Source organism: Zingiber officinale, chromosome 5B, assembly GCF_018446385.1.
Source record: "Zingiber officinale cultivar Zhangliang chromosome 5B, Zo_v1.1, whole genome shotgun sequence".
Taxonomy (NCBI): domain Eukaryota; kingdom Viridiplantae; phylum Streptophyta; class Magnoliopsida; order Zingiberales; family Zingiberaceae; genus Zingiber; species Zingiber officinale.
The window spans coordinates 107,815,469-107,832,001 of NC_055995.1; the positions used below are offsets into that span (position 1 = coordinate 107,815,469).

A 16,533-nucleotide genomic window follows, 5' to 3' on the forward strand; every position below is an offset into this window, starting at 1 on the left:
TGCTCGGAAGAAAGGGGTGCAGTAATATGGTTGGTAAAGATTGAGGTATCTGGCTTTGGGGCGCCAGATCTAGCCATGAATAGAACTGTGAACCAGACTACGCTTGCTTCTTCTGCCCAATCGAATGAATCCGGGAACGAGAACAGCCACTAGAAAACTCGCAGCAGGTCGGATGAGATGCAGAAGCTTCTTCGGAGATGCCCTACTCCAGCAGGAACTCTTCGAAGCTTGCTGATGAAGGGGAAGAAACTGGAACGCCACTGTCGCCACCGATTCTTCCCCTGCCGCCGAAGAGTTGAGCTTGAACAGGGAACGTCGCCGCTGTCACTTTCAGCCCGCAGCACTCGTCGCCGTCCGTCGCGAGAGATTCTAGCGTCTGGCGTCGGGCGTCGGGTGTCTGGAGTCCACGAAACAGCAGGCGGGCGTCGGGCGTCCACGAGGCGGAGCTCAGCGTCGCTTGAGAACTCGCGCGGCAGAAAGAGACAGAGACGACGCAGGTAGAGGAAAGAAATTAGGGTTTTAACTTGACTCTGATACCATGTTTTAAAGTAAAACCTAAAATCTCGTGTCATAGGAACCCCACGAGTTAGGCCTTTATATAGAAAAGAAGATATACACCAAAAGACACAAATACCCTTTTACTTATTCTAACAGGTTTAATAGTTTACTTTTTATCTAATTAAGATGTAATTCATTTCTCTTCCTGATCTCAACTATTTACTACTATTTGAAGCCAACTCTTTTCCTAACATGCTCGATCTACAGTGAGATAGGTTTAAACAAACAAATAATATGCATGGTTAAGAATTATAATTAGCTGAGGTCAGTATCATGTTAGTACTAATGATTCCTATTCTATTAATTAACTAGATTGTTGTATTACTTAAGTTTTGGACAGAATAACTTGCCTCCCATATTATGTTATCTGAGTATTCCTCCAAGGGATCAAGGTTTCCCCTTACTGTTCCCTCAAACATTGTCGGGTCTTGTGGTATTATGCTTAGTCTGGAGCGCAAATCATGGAGACCTATCTTAAGTATGTCCACATCATCAATTAAAATGCTTCCTTGTCTTGGTTCAACTATGCGGAAAAGTGCCTGTATCAAAGTTGATTTGCCGCTTCCTGTTCGTCCTACTACACCAACTTTTTTTCTTCCAGGAATGACACATGTTATGTTTTTCAAAACGGACGGCAGATGTTCTGCATATCTGACCTGTATAAATGATAAAAAGAAGCCACAAGTTACTCACAGAGACATAATTTTTAAAGGCATTAAAAGAAACAAAAGATGTTGAATCAGAGTACTTCATATGTTGGATGGTTTATTGAGGTTTGCAATGCCTAGATGATTAATCAATATGGAAGCAAGAACAAAAAAAAATCAATCAGTTGTATTTGAATTTGATAAAAAATACTAAACCTTTTGTTGTTTCATTTGTATATCCAGTAATTGCCAAAAATATAATGAGCAAAAGCGAAGCACTAGAGCTGAGTACATACACATAACTAGGAAGAATGATTCTGTCTCTTTCCATTTCTCTCAATTCAGAAAGATATATCTCCCAAAATTGAAGACAACTCATCTTTCTCCCATCTTTGAAGGTGCAAATTTTGGGTTGTTGCCTTGTTTTGAAAGGGCATGCTTAATGATGATGAAGAAGGAAGTTGTTCAATCTCTCAACTCCCTATAGCTTCCTCCCTTCCATTTTTTGGTCAATCGCTTACTTTCATGTATCACGATGACCATTAGGGCTACATGTGGCTTGGGCTATTTGCAACCATTTTGAATTACATTCTTGGTGACAATTACCAAATAGGTTGTGAAAGTTATCATTTTCTCCTCATTTATTAGAATTTTCTTTAGCTTCAGTGTGCTTGCTTTAGGGCAACAATAACAAGAGATGATAGTTTTAGATACAGTATTTATCATCTAGAACCTTTTTAGGTAGAATCCCTCTCCCTTGCTTAAAGAGCATTTCCAATGAATTAGGGGTCTCAATTTAAAGTATTGGTCAATGACAAGAATCAATTTAGACGATGACCATTTTTATTGAATTGTATTGAGTTGTAACATCTATCATCAAGTTACTTCAGCAAGATTTTTGCCCTCGATAGAAAGATTAATTGAAAAAGCAATTTTTTTTAATGCAAACAAGTGTGACATATTGTGTCATGCTACTTTTAAGTCTCTTGGGCATAGGTGTTACATGTTTGGTATGATGATGTAAAGTGTTTTTGTTGGTGTAATCATGTTCGAAGTGATTCAATGCGACTTTCAATTTTAATATTTTGGCAAAAAAAGTTTAAGTTAGGTTTTATCTTATGATTCAATAAGTGTGTTTGAGTGTATAAGGACTTACAGGAACACACATGGAGCTTGGAGAATTTGTGCTCGACAAGGTCGAGTGATGATATGTATAATGACTTGGCGTGGCGTGGTGTGGCATGGCTAAGGAGGACACTCAGTTATTGGATGCAAGTAGAGATCATGGAAGAATAATACGAGACATTCGAGTGTTGAAGAGCTCTAGAGCAATGACTTGACATGGTCAAATTGGTTGTTTTATAGCTTGAGGTCCATAGAGATCAGAGAAGGATGACATGAAACATCCAAGGGATAGCAGGACAAGGAGCATTAATGTAGCGAAGATGACAGATGATGAAGACAAACTGTAAGGGTCAAGATGTGAAAAATGGCATGTGGAGACTAGGCAAAGGATCATGTATAATTGAGGGAGCAAGTAACCTGATGGGAGATTTGATGAGGGGAGGGGGAGTCGAGCTACAATGGTAAGACTAGTGATAAGCTATGAAAGTTGAATGACTTGTATGCATGGAGCAAGGGTAGAATTCAACTTAAGCAAACTCGATCATTAAGGTGATCATAGTTAGGAACCTCTTTGTCTGGAATCCAATCAACTCATAGATGACTATGAGGCAAGTCATCAACTAGCAAACCCTTAACATTGTTTGTGGTTTGAACCAACTTATGATTTGGTTTAATAAACGTATGTTGAATCTAGTCAACTGATGACTGAATTGCTTGGAAGGACCTTCAAGTATTTCAAGGAACAAGGAGCACATTGTGTGCTTTAAATGCAATCAAAGGTGACACTAGAAGAACAAGCGTCTACTCATCAAGAAAGAGGTCAATTGAATAATGTTGAATAAGTTTCTACTAGCCCAATTCGTAGGAAAAGGAACCAAGAACAAGAACCATATCGTTTGTTTCACGTGTGTAGAAAGAGGTCATTACCACTCAAAGTTTCCAAAGAAGGGGGTAGTGAAGAAGAAGAAGAAGAAGCAAATAAAAGAGTGGAATAATGGATGCTCATGTTGAGGGGAAGTTCCAAAGGTATAGGAGAAGGTGTGCTCTTCTTATTTGAATTTTAATTCAAATGTAAATTCTTCCATGAATAGGGTCAATTCGTATGTTCATTTACCTATTCAAAATTATGAGTTCAAATATCATGATAGGTCTAGGAATACATGTCATGATAGAACTACTTTGCCTAGGGATAGATAAGTAGAAAATAAGAATCTAGGCAAGCATGTTCAAAGGAGACAAAACACTTCTAGTCTTATGAAGCTAAAATTGGAGATTCAAGCTTTAAGGGAAAAACTTGAGAATATGGAAAAAATCTTAGAAAAATTTGTTAACGGGTCTAAGAACTTAGATGTGATGATTGAAAGGCAAAGGCCTAAGCATGATAGTGTAGGACCACCAATTTACAGTAAGAGGGGGTGAATAGTGCATTCATCTTTCAATTTATTTTCATCGATAGTACTTGTCTACAATATATGAATGGACAACAGAAACATGAAAAAATAACACAAATAGGCAACAATAACAAATCATTCTTTTACATGGTTGGCAATCCCTGATTTCTACTCTACGGTTTATAACCCTTCAATGGGTCAACCTTGATAACGTCGTTACTTTTCTCTTTGTCGAACATAAGGTGAAAAAACCTCTTACAATATTCTATTCTTATAGAAATATAAAAAAACATAATAAATACAAGTATATATGAAATTATACAATAAAGGAAATTACAAACGAATGAGATCTTGCTTGCTTAGTTGCTTTGTATTCTCTTTAGAAGCTCTAAAATGCAATAACACTTCCCCTAGCACCTCATGGAATAGATCTCCTAAAGTCTCTTATCTGAAATGAACGAATCTATAATCTTTTATCTAGATCACCATCAGTTAACTATTTGTGCACCATCAATTGACTGTTTTTCTTGATATGACTAATATTGTAGGAAATGGCATGCCTACATCTTCATGATCCTCATTAATCATTTTTTGACATTACCTTTAGTTGATTGTTCACCATATATTTGTCGAGTTGATTTCTATAGTCAACTCAAGAATTTTATATTCTAACCATTTTAGCCTTAGTCAATTGCCCTAGTCGACTCCTAGTGCATCGTCGACTGCCCTAGCTGATTAAACAACCTTATGTTCATATTCAACCTATTTTTTTAAACTTGTGTTGAAAATACTATTCGCTGAGTTAACTCTATGAGTCGACAGGACATATTATTCATTGAATCGACTCTCTAACTCGACTAAAAAATATTATTGATTGAGTCAACTTCTTGATTCAACTTAAAACACTATTCATTCAAATTTCTCTATGCTATGAGACCCCATGTCTCTCAAATTTCATTGTATGCTTAGTACAAGATAACCTTGACTTACTAGGACTTTATCCTTGCGTAAAGACTCCTTGCCTCTGAGACTATAACTGTTGCCTAATATCCTGCTACTTTAAGCCTAATAAGATTTCCATTTGCCTAGTCTTAGGTTATCCTTGAACTACCAAGACTTCCACTTCCTAAAATCTTCTCCTTTAGGACTTTCAACCTTGCTTAGAATTTAGTCACTCTTAACCTGTCAAGATTTCATCCCTTCTCAAACATCCAATCCTGCATGATCTGCCAAGACTTCCCATCACATACCTAACATACCCATGATCTATTAAGATTTCCACCCACGTGCCTAACATCTAATCACCCTTACCTATTAGAACTTCCTCCATTTCTAATTCCCTATAGGACTTTCAACTACAAGTGTTCAATCAACCATGACCTACTTTAACTTCTCCAATATTAAGTATCTACTCAACCTTGATCAACTTAACATATCACTCAACCATCAAATATATTGATCAGTTATCGAAATCCAATTCAGACCTAGTCAACCTTTGACAAAGAGTTAATTGCACCAATAGATAGCTTGGTTTAGGATGCCAATCTTCAATATCTAAGCTTGAGGTATCATCATATGCTAGGGTGACATTTGATTATGGTATGGGAGAACCATCTAGGTTAAACACCGCTAAAGTGATATTTGGACCTACAAAAATGTCTTAAGTATGGAAACTCTAGGGAGAGCTTCATGAGTCAATTTGGGACCTATGATCTTAAGGATCCAAAGGAAGGAATGCTTGAGATATTAATAGGGATAGGTTGTGCCAATGTGTTTAAGGATGAGTAGGGGGCTTATCCTACAAAATTGGTACATTATAAGAATGTTTCATGAAAGGATTATATGGGAAATTTTAAGAAATATGAAATTGAATTATATGAGATGTCAAATAAACTAATGCAATGGGTGTATTTTGGTATGGAATTGAATGATAAAATGGGTCATAATCAAAACTAGAACTTTAGGATCAAAGTTTTTAAAACTATTTAGCTAGTTTTAGCTTTTGTGTACAACTTGGAATTTGGAAGAACTTTTGGTGTAAATCCATTTTCCAAAGTACACATTGGTAAAACAAATCTCTTTGCAAAATTTGAAAATTTTTGGAGGTTTCTAAATTTTTTTCATGAATTTTAGAATTTAGCATGAATTTCAGATGTGGAGTTGACTTGTATGTAGTCCACTAAACAATAGTTAGAGTCAATTGGCACATTGTAGAATGCTAAATCGACACATTTATCTTTGGGGAATGAACAACAAGGGTATTGGTACAAGGATTACTAAATAATCAAATCTGAAATTTTGATATACAATAAACAATTTAAAGTTAGATATTATGTGATTTGATTTGTGTGTCAAATTTGCAAGTGAACGTAGGTTAGGTGAATTGATTACTAGGTAAGGAAGTGATGGAATTTTGTCATTAAAGTCCTTGATCTAGTCATAATTTCAGGAATATTCCAGGATCGTTTCTTATGTAAATAAAAATGGTAAAAGATATACAAATAAGAAGAAATAGGAAAGTATAATTTGTCAAATATTAATTTTATTTAGTTTTCTTTTTATTAGTTTCCTTTTCTATTGTAAATTCTCTCTATATTAGCTTTTATAGAAATAAGAACAATCCGACTTAGATCCCCTCAACAAAAAGTAGATTGATCAATTCTTGAAGCTGATAAAATCCAACTTCTCATTTGGTATTCCTAGTGTTTCCTTGGCACAAAAAGGTAGCAATCATAAAGCTCTCTCTCTCTTTTAAACTCCTCTCAGTGGATCATAGATTCTAGAGCCTCATCTCACATGTCTAGTTGCTTTCACTTATTTAATATTTATTTTCCTTGTTTTGGAAATGAGAAAATTAGAATTGCCAATAGTAGTTTTTCACCTATTGCATGAAAAAGACATATTAAACTGACCGAGAAAATTAATTTCAATTATGTTCTTCATGTTCCTAAATTAGCTTGCAACCTTTTTAATAAACTATCTAAAGATTCAAATTGTCGTATTATATTTCTTGAATCACATTGTGAAATTCAGGACCAGAAATCGAGGATGATGATTGGACGTGCTAGGATGATTGAAGGTCTTTACTACTTGGATGAAGTACTGTTAGTAATAAAAAAAGCTCAGAGCTTTAACAATATTAGTTAAAACTCGGTTCAAGAAAAAATAATGCTATGACACTATAGACTACGACATCCTAGTTTTCTTTATCTAAAAAACTTATTTTCAGAATTATTTAAACGCATTAATTGCTTTTCTTTACATTGTGAAACTTATATTTTTGCAAAATCTCATTGTTTAACTTATTAGCCAAAGATTTACCAGACCTCCAAACCTTTTTATTTGATTCATAGTGATATTTGGAGTCATCTAAAATTACTACTCTTTCTGAAAAAAATGGTTTGTAGCATTTATTGATGACTATACACGTTTATGTTAGATTTATCTGATGAATAAAAAAATCTGAAGTGCGAAATTTGTTTAAAAATTTTTACACGCTGAAAACTAATTTCAAATCAAAATTTGTATTCTGGCAATAGAAAAGAATATTTTAATGAGCACTAAGATGATTTTTTGAAAGAAAAAAAATATTTTTCATCAATCTACTTGCCGAGATAAGAATGCCTCCTGTTGAATATGTCTCGACCGGTCGTTCAAGCCAGCCGTATATACTGTTAAGAATGCCTCCTGTTGAATATGTCTCAGCCGGTCGTTCAAGCCGGCCGTATATTAAGAATGTATCATAAGGCTTAGTTACTTTATGCCCGGGAGGGCTTTTCAGCCCGGTCGACCTTATACGATCACGTGGGTACTCGCTCGGTCTGTGATCAGCTGGTGATAAGCTAGAAGTCATACCAAAGGCTAAGTGCCTTTATGCTCGGATGGGCTTTACCCGGCCGAGCATATATAAGAGCATAGGCGCTCGCTCGGCCTGCGGTCGACCGGTAATATACTGAGAGTTATATATAAGGCTAAATGTCTTTATGCTCGGGCGGACTTCGCCCGACCGAGCATATATGAGTACGTGAGCGCTCGCTCAGCCTGCGATCAGCCGGTAATATGCTGAGAGTTATATATAAGGCTAAATGCCTTTATGCTCTGGTGGACTTCGCCCGGCCGAGCATATATGAGCACGTGAGCGCTCGCTCAGCCTGTGGTCGGCCGGTAATGTACTGAGAGTTATATATAAGACTAAATGTCTTTATGCTCGGGCAGGTTTTGCCCGGCCGAGCATATATGAGCACGTGAGCGCTCGCTCGGGCTGCGGTTGGCCGATACTATGCTGAGAATCATACATAAGGCTAAATGCCTTTATGCTCGGGCGAGCTTTTGCCCGACCGAGCATATATGAGCACGTGGGTGCTCGCTTGGCTTACAGTCGACCGGTAATATGATGAGAATATTATATAAGGCTAAATGCCTTTATGCTCCGGCGGGCTTTGCCCGACCGAACATATGTGAGCACGTGGGTGCTCGCTCGGCTTGCGATCGGTTGGTAATATGATGAGAATATTATATAAGGCTAAAATGCCTTTATACTTGGGCGGGCTTTGTCCGACAGAGCATATATAAGCACGTGGGTGCTTGCTCGGCCTGCAGTCGGCCGGTAATATGCTGAGAGTTATATATAAGGCTAAATGTCTTTATGCTCAGGCAGGTTTCGCCCGGCTGAGCGTATATGAGCACGTAGGTGCTCGCTCGACCTTTATTTAATCGGCTATATACTTTTTATATCTCTCTTGACCTAAACTCTTCCTTCACTCGCTCGGCCGATCTATCATAACCCGTATCAACTGGGGTTTGGGTTATAAAGCAATGTCTCAAGTCAAAAGTTCATCTTATCAGACCGTGTCATTTATTATATATAAAAGGCTACTTTAACTAGTGGATCTAGGAAAGTCGCTATGATGGATTTTCCCATTGAATACTTAGTGGACCTAATTGAGACCAATAGATCTTGAATCTCAAAGTTTTAACTTCATCATATTAGGCAGAGTTGTATGTTAATAATCGAGGAGAATGGTGAATTCATCCCTTGGAAATTTGCACACTAACTAGGATTTACTTCAAGCTAAGCAGTAATCTTGACTTGTAAAATGCATAAATTAGAGCCTAGCATAAGTAATTAAGTGATTTAATATGTCCTGTTTATTGTTGAAATTTGCATACTTGAAATGGGCAAGAATAACTGTTAAACTGATAATTATTTGAAGAACTAAAACTTTTGATTCATTTTTAATAACCCTCAAAAATTATTTTTTATGGTTAAAATATGTTTTTCCTATGAATTGACAATAGAAAAATATTTGTTACCAAAATTTCATAATTTTTCAAATTATGTAGAATTTGTTTTGATAAAACCCCACTTAGTGGGATAAAAACTTAGTTGTTATTGTATTTAGAATTTGTTATGATATTTTTAAAAAATTGATCTACTAGGAATTGTAGATTTTAGTTAACTATGAGATAATGAGAGTATATAGTCAATTAGCACCTTGATCAATCAACTTACAAGATAGTTGAGTTGGTTAAAACTACAACATAAAGTTTTGAAAACCATTTTCATTTTCATGTAGTTTTTTCATTTGTTTCATTAAAATTTGATAGTACACAAAATTGTTGAAATGTTTCCTTAATATTTATAGCACCAAATTCTAAATTCAATATTTTATCATTTATGGGAAAAGGCTTGGTTGTTGTTGTTGTTGTTGTATGGAAAATTGTTGGTGCATAAAGACATTTTTAAGGTCAAATCATAAAATAAGGGGAGGAAAAATTTGCCTTTATTTGTGCAATCATACCTTAAGAGGTTTAAGTTGAGGGGAAATTGTTGGTACAATTATATTTTAAGTATAAGTAATTTTGATATAGTCGGCAAAAGATTTAAGTTAGGCTTAATTTATGTTATCCTAATGAGTGCCAAGTGTGCGCACGAACTTGACAAAGAATTGCAGGTGTAGATGGAAGAAGTTAAAGTGAGTGAAGTGACTAGATACTTGATAGATGGAAGAAGTTCAAGTAAGTCAAGATGGCTCGATACTTGGTAGAGAAAAAAGTACTTGGCAGATGTGGAAGAAGTATAAGAAGTGATTGGCAAATGTGGAAGAAGTCCAATCGATGTTGCCAGAAGTTTAAGAGGTGCTTAGTAGATGAACAAGACCTAGAGATGAGTATCCTTGAAAGTTGAAGATTCAAAGGAGAGAGTTCCTAGCATAATGGTTGTGGAGTAGGTAGCTCTTAGTTCGATAGATTTCGAGGTTAATGTACATGTTAGGAGGATGTTGGTTTTATGGCTTAAGGCATGAGTCAAGAAAGACTAGAAGGCATGTTAAGCATATAGAGCTTGGGCATTCGAAAGATTGAAGTCTTGTTGAAAATGACTCAAGGGAGGAGCATCATCAACATAAAGAGTTGAAGACAAGTGAGATGAATGATTACAAGTGAATATTTTGGATTTTGGGTAGACTTTTTCTAGTTAGGCATATATTTGACCAAAGAACAGGTGGTTCTAAGTTGAAGTCAATAAACAAGGTCAAAGTTAAGCAAATTTAGTCAGCAGTCAAATCAATCAAGTAGTCAACTATATCTAGACGGTTCCCAAATAGAAACATTCTTGATTCAAACTATAATTTAGTCAACTAATTAGGTGATTGAAGATGTGTTTGATTGAATTGAGTCGACTAAAATAGTTTTATGGAAACAAGATTTGAGTTGATTGGACTTATTGTAAGGTCCGATTTTATTTTTTTAAAGAAAAATTCAAGGGGAACATGATAATAAACTTTTATTTTATTTAAGGGGGCTAAATTGCGCTATTAACCAACTAATGGACTCATGGGCTCGACCCAATTGGTAAGGAATGGACCCAACCCTAGGGTTTAGTTTCTTATAAGAAGGGCGGTGGAAAAAAAAGAGAAGAAAAAGGAGAGGGAGAGGTCTCGGCGGAAGAAAAGAAAGGGAGAGGGAGAGATCTCAGCGGCAAGCAAGAAGAGGAGAGAAGGCTTCGACCTTGGAAGGAAGAACGAGGTCAAAGGGACACCCCATCGTTGCTTCTCGTCGTCACCTACGCCAACACTAAACCTCTGAGCACAAAGGCACCTCTTAAACTCTTTTCTTTCTACTCCTTTGAATCTGTATATGCAACAGGTTTTCGACCTTTCTTTCTACGCCTTTGAATCAGTATACGCAGTAGGTTTTCGACCTTTCTTTCTACTCCTTTGAATCTGTATACGCAGTAATTTTTCGACTTTTCTTTCTACTCCTTTGAACCTGTATACACAGCAAGTTTTTGAGAGATTTCTGGGTTATACACAGTAGATTTTCAAGAGGGATTTGAGGGCTAAGAGCAGTAGGTTTGTTTTAGGGATATTTGGGGTATATGCAGCAAGTTTTCGAGGGGGATTTGAGGGCTAAGAGCAGCAGGTTTTTGAGGGGTATTTGGGTATGTGCAGCAAGTTTTTGAGGGGGAATTGGGAGCTACAAGCAGCAGGTTTTTGTAGGATTACTTGGGCTATTTGCAACAAGGTTTGAGAAGTTATCAAAGGGTGTGTATTAGATTTTGACGAATGGTTGGTCACTTGATGTTCGAGGAGGTCTAGGAGGGTGGATGTTTATTTAGCTTTAAGTAGTTAATGATGTTCATATTTATTGAGCTTCACGTAGTTAGTGATATGTATGCTTATTTGAGCCTCAAATAGATTAATGGTATGATCGTTTAATTAGCTTTATGTAGTAAATGATAATCATGCTTATTTATCTTTATTTAGTTAATGATATCCATGCTTATCGAGCTCACGTAGTTAATGATATACATGCTTATTTGAGCCTCATGTAGATTAATAGTATGATTGTTTAATTAGCTTTATGTAGTAAATGATAATCATGCTTATTTAGCTTTATTTAGTTAATGATATCCATGCTTATCGAGCTCACGTAGTTAATGATATACATGTTTATTTGAGCCTTATTTAGATGAATGGTATGAATGCTTATTTAATGATGAACAAAAAAAAAGAAAAATGACAATGATGATAAGGATTAATGAAAATTCTGTGAGGGCCAAGGCCCTAGAGGGACCCCGTTTATGGGGCAAAGCCCCAGAGGGACCCAATACCAGATTCCCATATTTGGCCACGGACCAGTGACGAGAGTTGCTGACGCCCTGCCGCCTGGTACCATGGTTAAACAGATTGATCAATCGGACAAAGGATAAAGGGTAACTGATGCATCTCCACCCAAGAATGATATATGATAAATGCTAAAGGAAAATGCTATATAATGTAATGATTAAAGGATACACAGAAATATTGTGTGATACTTATAGTTTAATGTTTTATGGAAAAATGTCTATATGCCTGCTTACTTGTTTCTTTGACAATAAATTCCAAGTAAAGGTAGATTTAATGATGCATGCAACTGGTAAAGGGACTTTTGCTACTATGGTTTGGAGGTGCTCAGTTAGACTCACTAGGTTTGGTTTGTGGCAGGTGAAGAAACGGATGACGTTGGAGGCTCGGACCCTTGACCAGACTAGGCTGGACAGTACACTCCCAAGGACCTTCCGATTCCACATAAAGAATAAATAAACGCCATTTATGATTTAGAGAAAATAAAATAGTATTGAAGTTAGACCTCCAGGATGTTTGACAGGTTTATTAATTGTAGACAGTTTTTTTTGTTTAATTGGAATGTTATATGGTGCATGGAATGTAAACCAAAAAAAAACAACTTAGGGTCGTTTCACTTATTGGAGTCGATTGAAGACAAGTTATTAGTGAAAAAGTCACCATTTTATCCAAGTGAGTCAATTGACTAGATCAAGTTGAATAAAGGCAAAGTTATTAGAAGAAGATATCAGTGATTATCTAGTTGTCAACTGATGTCATTTAGAGTTGATTAGTGAAGACTGAGTCAATACGATGAACTTTAAGTTGACTAAAGAAGAAACAATCATAATGGATAAGCTTCCAAAATCAACATTTAGTCGATTGATAGTCCAGTTGAGTTGATTGAAGTCCTTCAGATTGCGACTATTAAGGGAGCAAGGCAACTTCGAATAACAACAATCACATGCTCTAAACTTACATTCTCTACTTTAGTCTTCATGCTTAGGGGGGTTCTTGACAACATAATTCTCTAGAAAGGTTTATTTTTTAATTTATATTATTCCCTCTTGTGCTTTAATTTTTCTAAACTTTTTGTAAAATAGAAAAACAAAGACTCTTGTACAAGGTTTCTTCACCTCTTGGAAGGAGAACTTTTTTATGTAGGGGATTTCGAGGAGTGACTCACCTTACAAGTTAGTAAGCCATAGAGTAGGATCTGAGGGTTTAAACCATGTTAAATGTACTGCGTTAACATTGCTTACTTTGATTGGTTGTTTATCTTATTTCCGCTACATATCTTTGATGACTAACAAGTTGTTTAAGCCTTGCATTTGCAAGATCATCAAAAACAATTTCTTTTTTATTATAGGGTTGTGTTTATTCACCCCATCTAGCTACATCAAACCTAATAACTTCAAGGGGGAGCCAAATCAAATTAATGATTATCTAATGCTCTGATTAGCGGTCTTATCTTGTATATTCTGATCTAGCTTTCATTCTTTCCATATTTTAATTGTTTTATTGATGTGTATTGAAGGTGAGATTGAGAAGTTTATGTTAGAACCTTTCACATTACCTTGAAAGACTTGATTATACCATAACTCAAACAGGTTGTAAAATATCAAAAAGTAAGAGATTATTAGTGCAATCATACCTCAATGGTCGAGTTTGACTAGATTGTTTCGATGTAAAAGTGATCAAGTTTGACTAAGTTATTTTGATGTATTTAACAAAGGATTTAAGCTAGATGCTTATTGTAAAGTGTGTAGGCACAACAATCTTAATAGGCATATGTAGTGGTTAGGAAAGTCCAAATAAATCAAGGTTAACCAAATATTTAGTAAAGACAAATAAAGAAATCCAAATGTATTGGTAGATTGAGAAGTTGAAGTATGTCATGGTTAACCAAATCCGTAGGCGACAGAGAAGTTCAATGGAGTTAGCAAATTGAGAAATCTTAAGAAGACCTTAGTAGATGGAGAAGACCAATAGAAGTTGGTAGGATGCTTTAGCAAGACAAACATTGATGGGAAAGATCTAAAGGCAAGGCCTTTTTATAGAGGAAGACTCAGAGGCAAGACCTCTTGGCAAACATAGGTAGATTAGGAGGCAAGGCCTCTTAGAAGAAGACCTGGAGGTAAGAACTCTTAGCGAGCGAAGGAAGAATAGATGGTGAGGCCTCTTGGTAGAGGAAGACCCAAAGACAAGGCCTCTTGGCAAATGGAAGAAGTCCACGAAGACAAGGCTCTTGATAGATGGAAGAAGATTTAGAGGTAAGACATCTTGGCATATGAGTATGCGAGCGATTATGAGAGTACCTGTAAACTTGAGTTTTTTATTAGACTTTTACCTAGGTGTGTACTTGACAAAAAAAGGGTTGTATTTCTAAGTCTTGATTAATGCTTTAAATCTTGAAGAGCAAATTTAGTTGAATGGAAGTTAAGTTCACCCCATTGAATGATTGAGTCAACTCGTTAGTTGACTCAAGATATTCTTCTTGCAAACAAAAGAATTATATTTCAACTTGAGTTGACTCAATGATAAATCAGTTGACTGCGACTTGAGTTGACTAGATAGTCGATTGCTAGAAAAAACTCACTCTTTGTTTGACGAAAGTAATGATTGGAGGATAAGATCACAATAATAATTACCTAAGTCAATTGATAGGTGTTAAGTCAACTAGAATTGACTTGAGTCAATTGGATAGAAATTGAGTTGACTGAAGACATAACTAATAGATAATGCTTCCATAATTAACATCTCAATTAAATGGCAAGAATTTAAGTTGATTGGAATTAAATAGAATAGAATTGTGAAGTTTATCTAAGCTTGATTTGAAGGCTGTAATAAATGGGCAAAGGGAGCTCAACACAAGTACCCATCAAGCAATAAAAAAACTACAATTCTATTGAAACTCCACTATTCCACTTTCACCTTTTCTCATCATTGTTTATAGTCTTATTTTATAAGAGCTAGTGTTAAATATGACCATTTTGATGCAACATGCCCCAAGGTTGTCAGGTTTGACCTAGATATTTTGATGTGTGATAATGAGTTTAAGTTATGTTTGTCTATGTATCTAAGGTGTGCATTGAGTTTGCACATGAACTTTGGTTTATATTGGTGAAGGATGGTACAAGACATTTAATGGATTGTGAGTTCTAGATGCAAGTCCATTGGCAAATGGTAAAATTCTAGAAGCATAGTTTTTGGGCAAGCAAATAAAGTCCAAGTGGTGCGGCATTTAGACAATGAAAGTCCTAGAGGTATGACTTTTCAACAAATGTGGAAGACATGGAGTGTGGCCTTTGGGAATGAAGTCCTGAAGACAAAGTCTTGGGCAAAATGTTGAGGACCTGAAGACAATGAACTATGAAAGATTGTGTGGTTACGTATTTTGAGAAAATATTAATATGACCTTGTAGAGAGCCTTTGACCTAGGAACAAGTTCCTTATCGTAGTCAATTCTCAAGCATGATCCTAGAGCTTTACAAAGTCTTATAGAAATATAAGCAAGTAAAATTGGGATCTCTGCAATACGTTGAGTCAACTAGAAGCACTTCTAATTGATTGATGAGTTGTTTTTTTTTTACTACTTTCTAGGAAAAAGAATGTTCTCTATTGAACCAGAGTCAACTAAAAAAGGAGTCCAATTGACTCAATAGGATTTGAGTTGACTAATTTACTACAACATGTCAATGAGTTTTTTATTTGATTTCCAGTAGCCTAAAGATGATTTCAATTGACTAAAGTAATTTAAAAGGCGGTTGTTGGACAAACATATGAAGCTTGAGCATATAGACATACTATTACCGCATCTAACTGAGATGCACAACCAAGAATTGTTAGAAGGCCTCTTCTATGAGCTTTGGTAAACTTGTCATGCACATATTGTTTGTATATCTTGTTTAGAGAAGTTTTTTTCTATACGAGATTTCTCCACCACTAAAGGAGAATATTTGCAGAGGGATTGTGGGCTTGATCCACTAAACTAATTGTTATTCCGTAGAGTATTTTCCATGGGTTTAAACCATGTAAAAGATGCTTGCTATCTCTATTTTGTAGGGCAAGAGCCCCCCCCCCCAAAAAAAAAAAACAAAAACAAAAACAAAAAAACCAAGTAGTTGATCATACCTCACCAATTCTATCAGGATTAGCAAAGTCAGGATTCTCAAGCACATTGAGTAGACTAAAAGTTATTCTAGTCAATTAGAGTGTTGAGTCGACTTCAAATCCTTTATTCGAGGGACCGGGGATGTTTTCTCGGTTTTAAACAAGTATATTGAAAATATTTGAGTTGAATTAAAAGTATCTATTGGATGGATATATAGTTTTGATAAAGCAATCAATTGTGTCAATTGGAAATGGTTGAGTCAACTAACTTGGATTTGAGTCTAAAGCCTATTTGAGTCAAATGAAAATGGCATTCATTGGTGGACAAGCTTGTGATCTTAGCTACTTGAGTCAACCTAAAAAGGTTGAGTCGACTAAAATAAATTTGAGTCCATTAGAAAAGATTGAGTCAACTGAAGAGTAGTCATTGGCCTGTCGTTTCCTTTTCAAGATTTATCTTGACTAAACATGAATTGAGTTGAATCAAATCAACCAAAAGCTATCTGAATGAGCACCTTGATTCTTTCTTTGAATACTATCGTGCTAGTATAAATAGGGGTAAAAGGGACCTTGCATAAATAACTCCTACACAAC

The 16,533-nt window shown here is 35.9% G+C and overlaps 1 protein-coding gene across 3 annotated transcripts in view; it reads right to left on the bottom strand.

The window, feature by feature from the left end:
- The window catches only part of LOC121985297 (putative ABC transporter C family member 15), a 54,268-nt gene that overhangs the window by 24,409 nt on the left and 13,326 nt on the right, over positions 1 to 16,533 (bottom strand). For 2 of the 3 annotated variants that reach the window (XM_042538660.1, XM_042538661.1), the window contains exon 9: positions 909 to 1,214. The exons of the other annotated variant lie outside the window; for it this stretch is intronic. In XM_042538660.1, the coding sequence (XP_042394594.1) occupies positions 909 to 1,214 (306 nt within the window). The remainder of the gene's footprint in view (positions 1 to 908; positions 1,215 to 16,533) is intronic. 3 annotated transcript variants of the gene reach the window in all.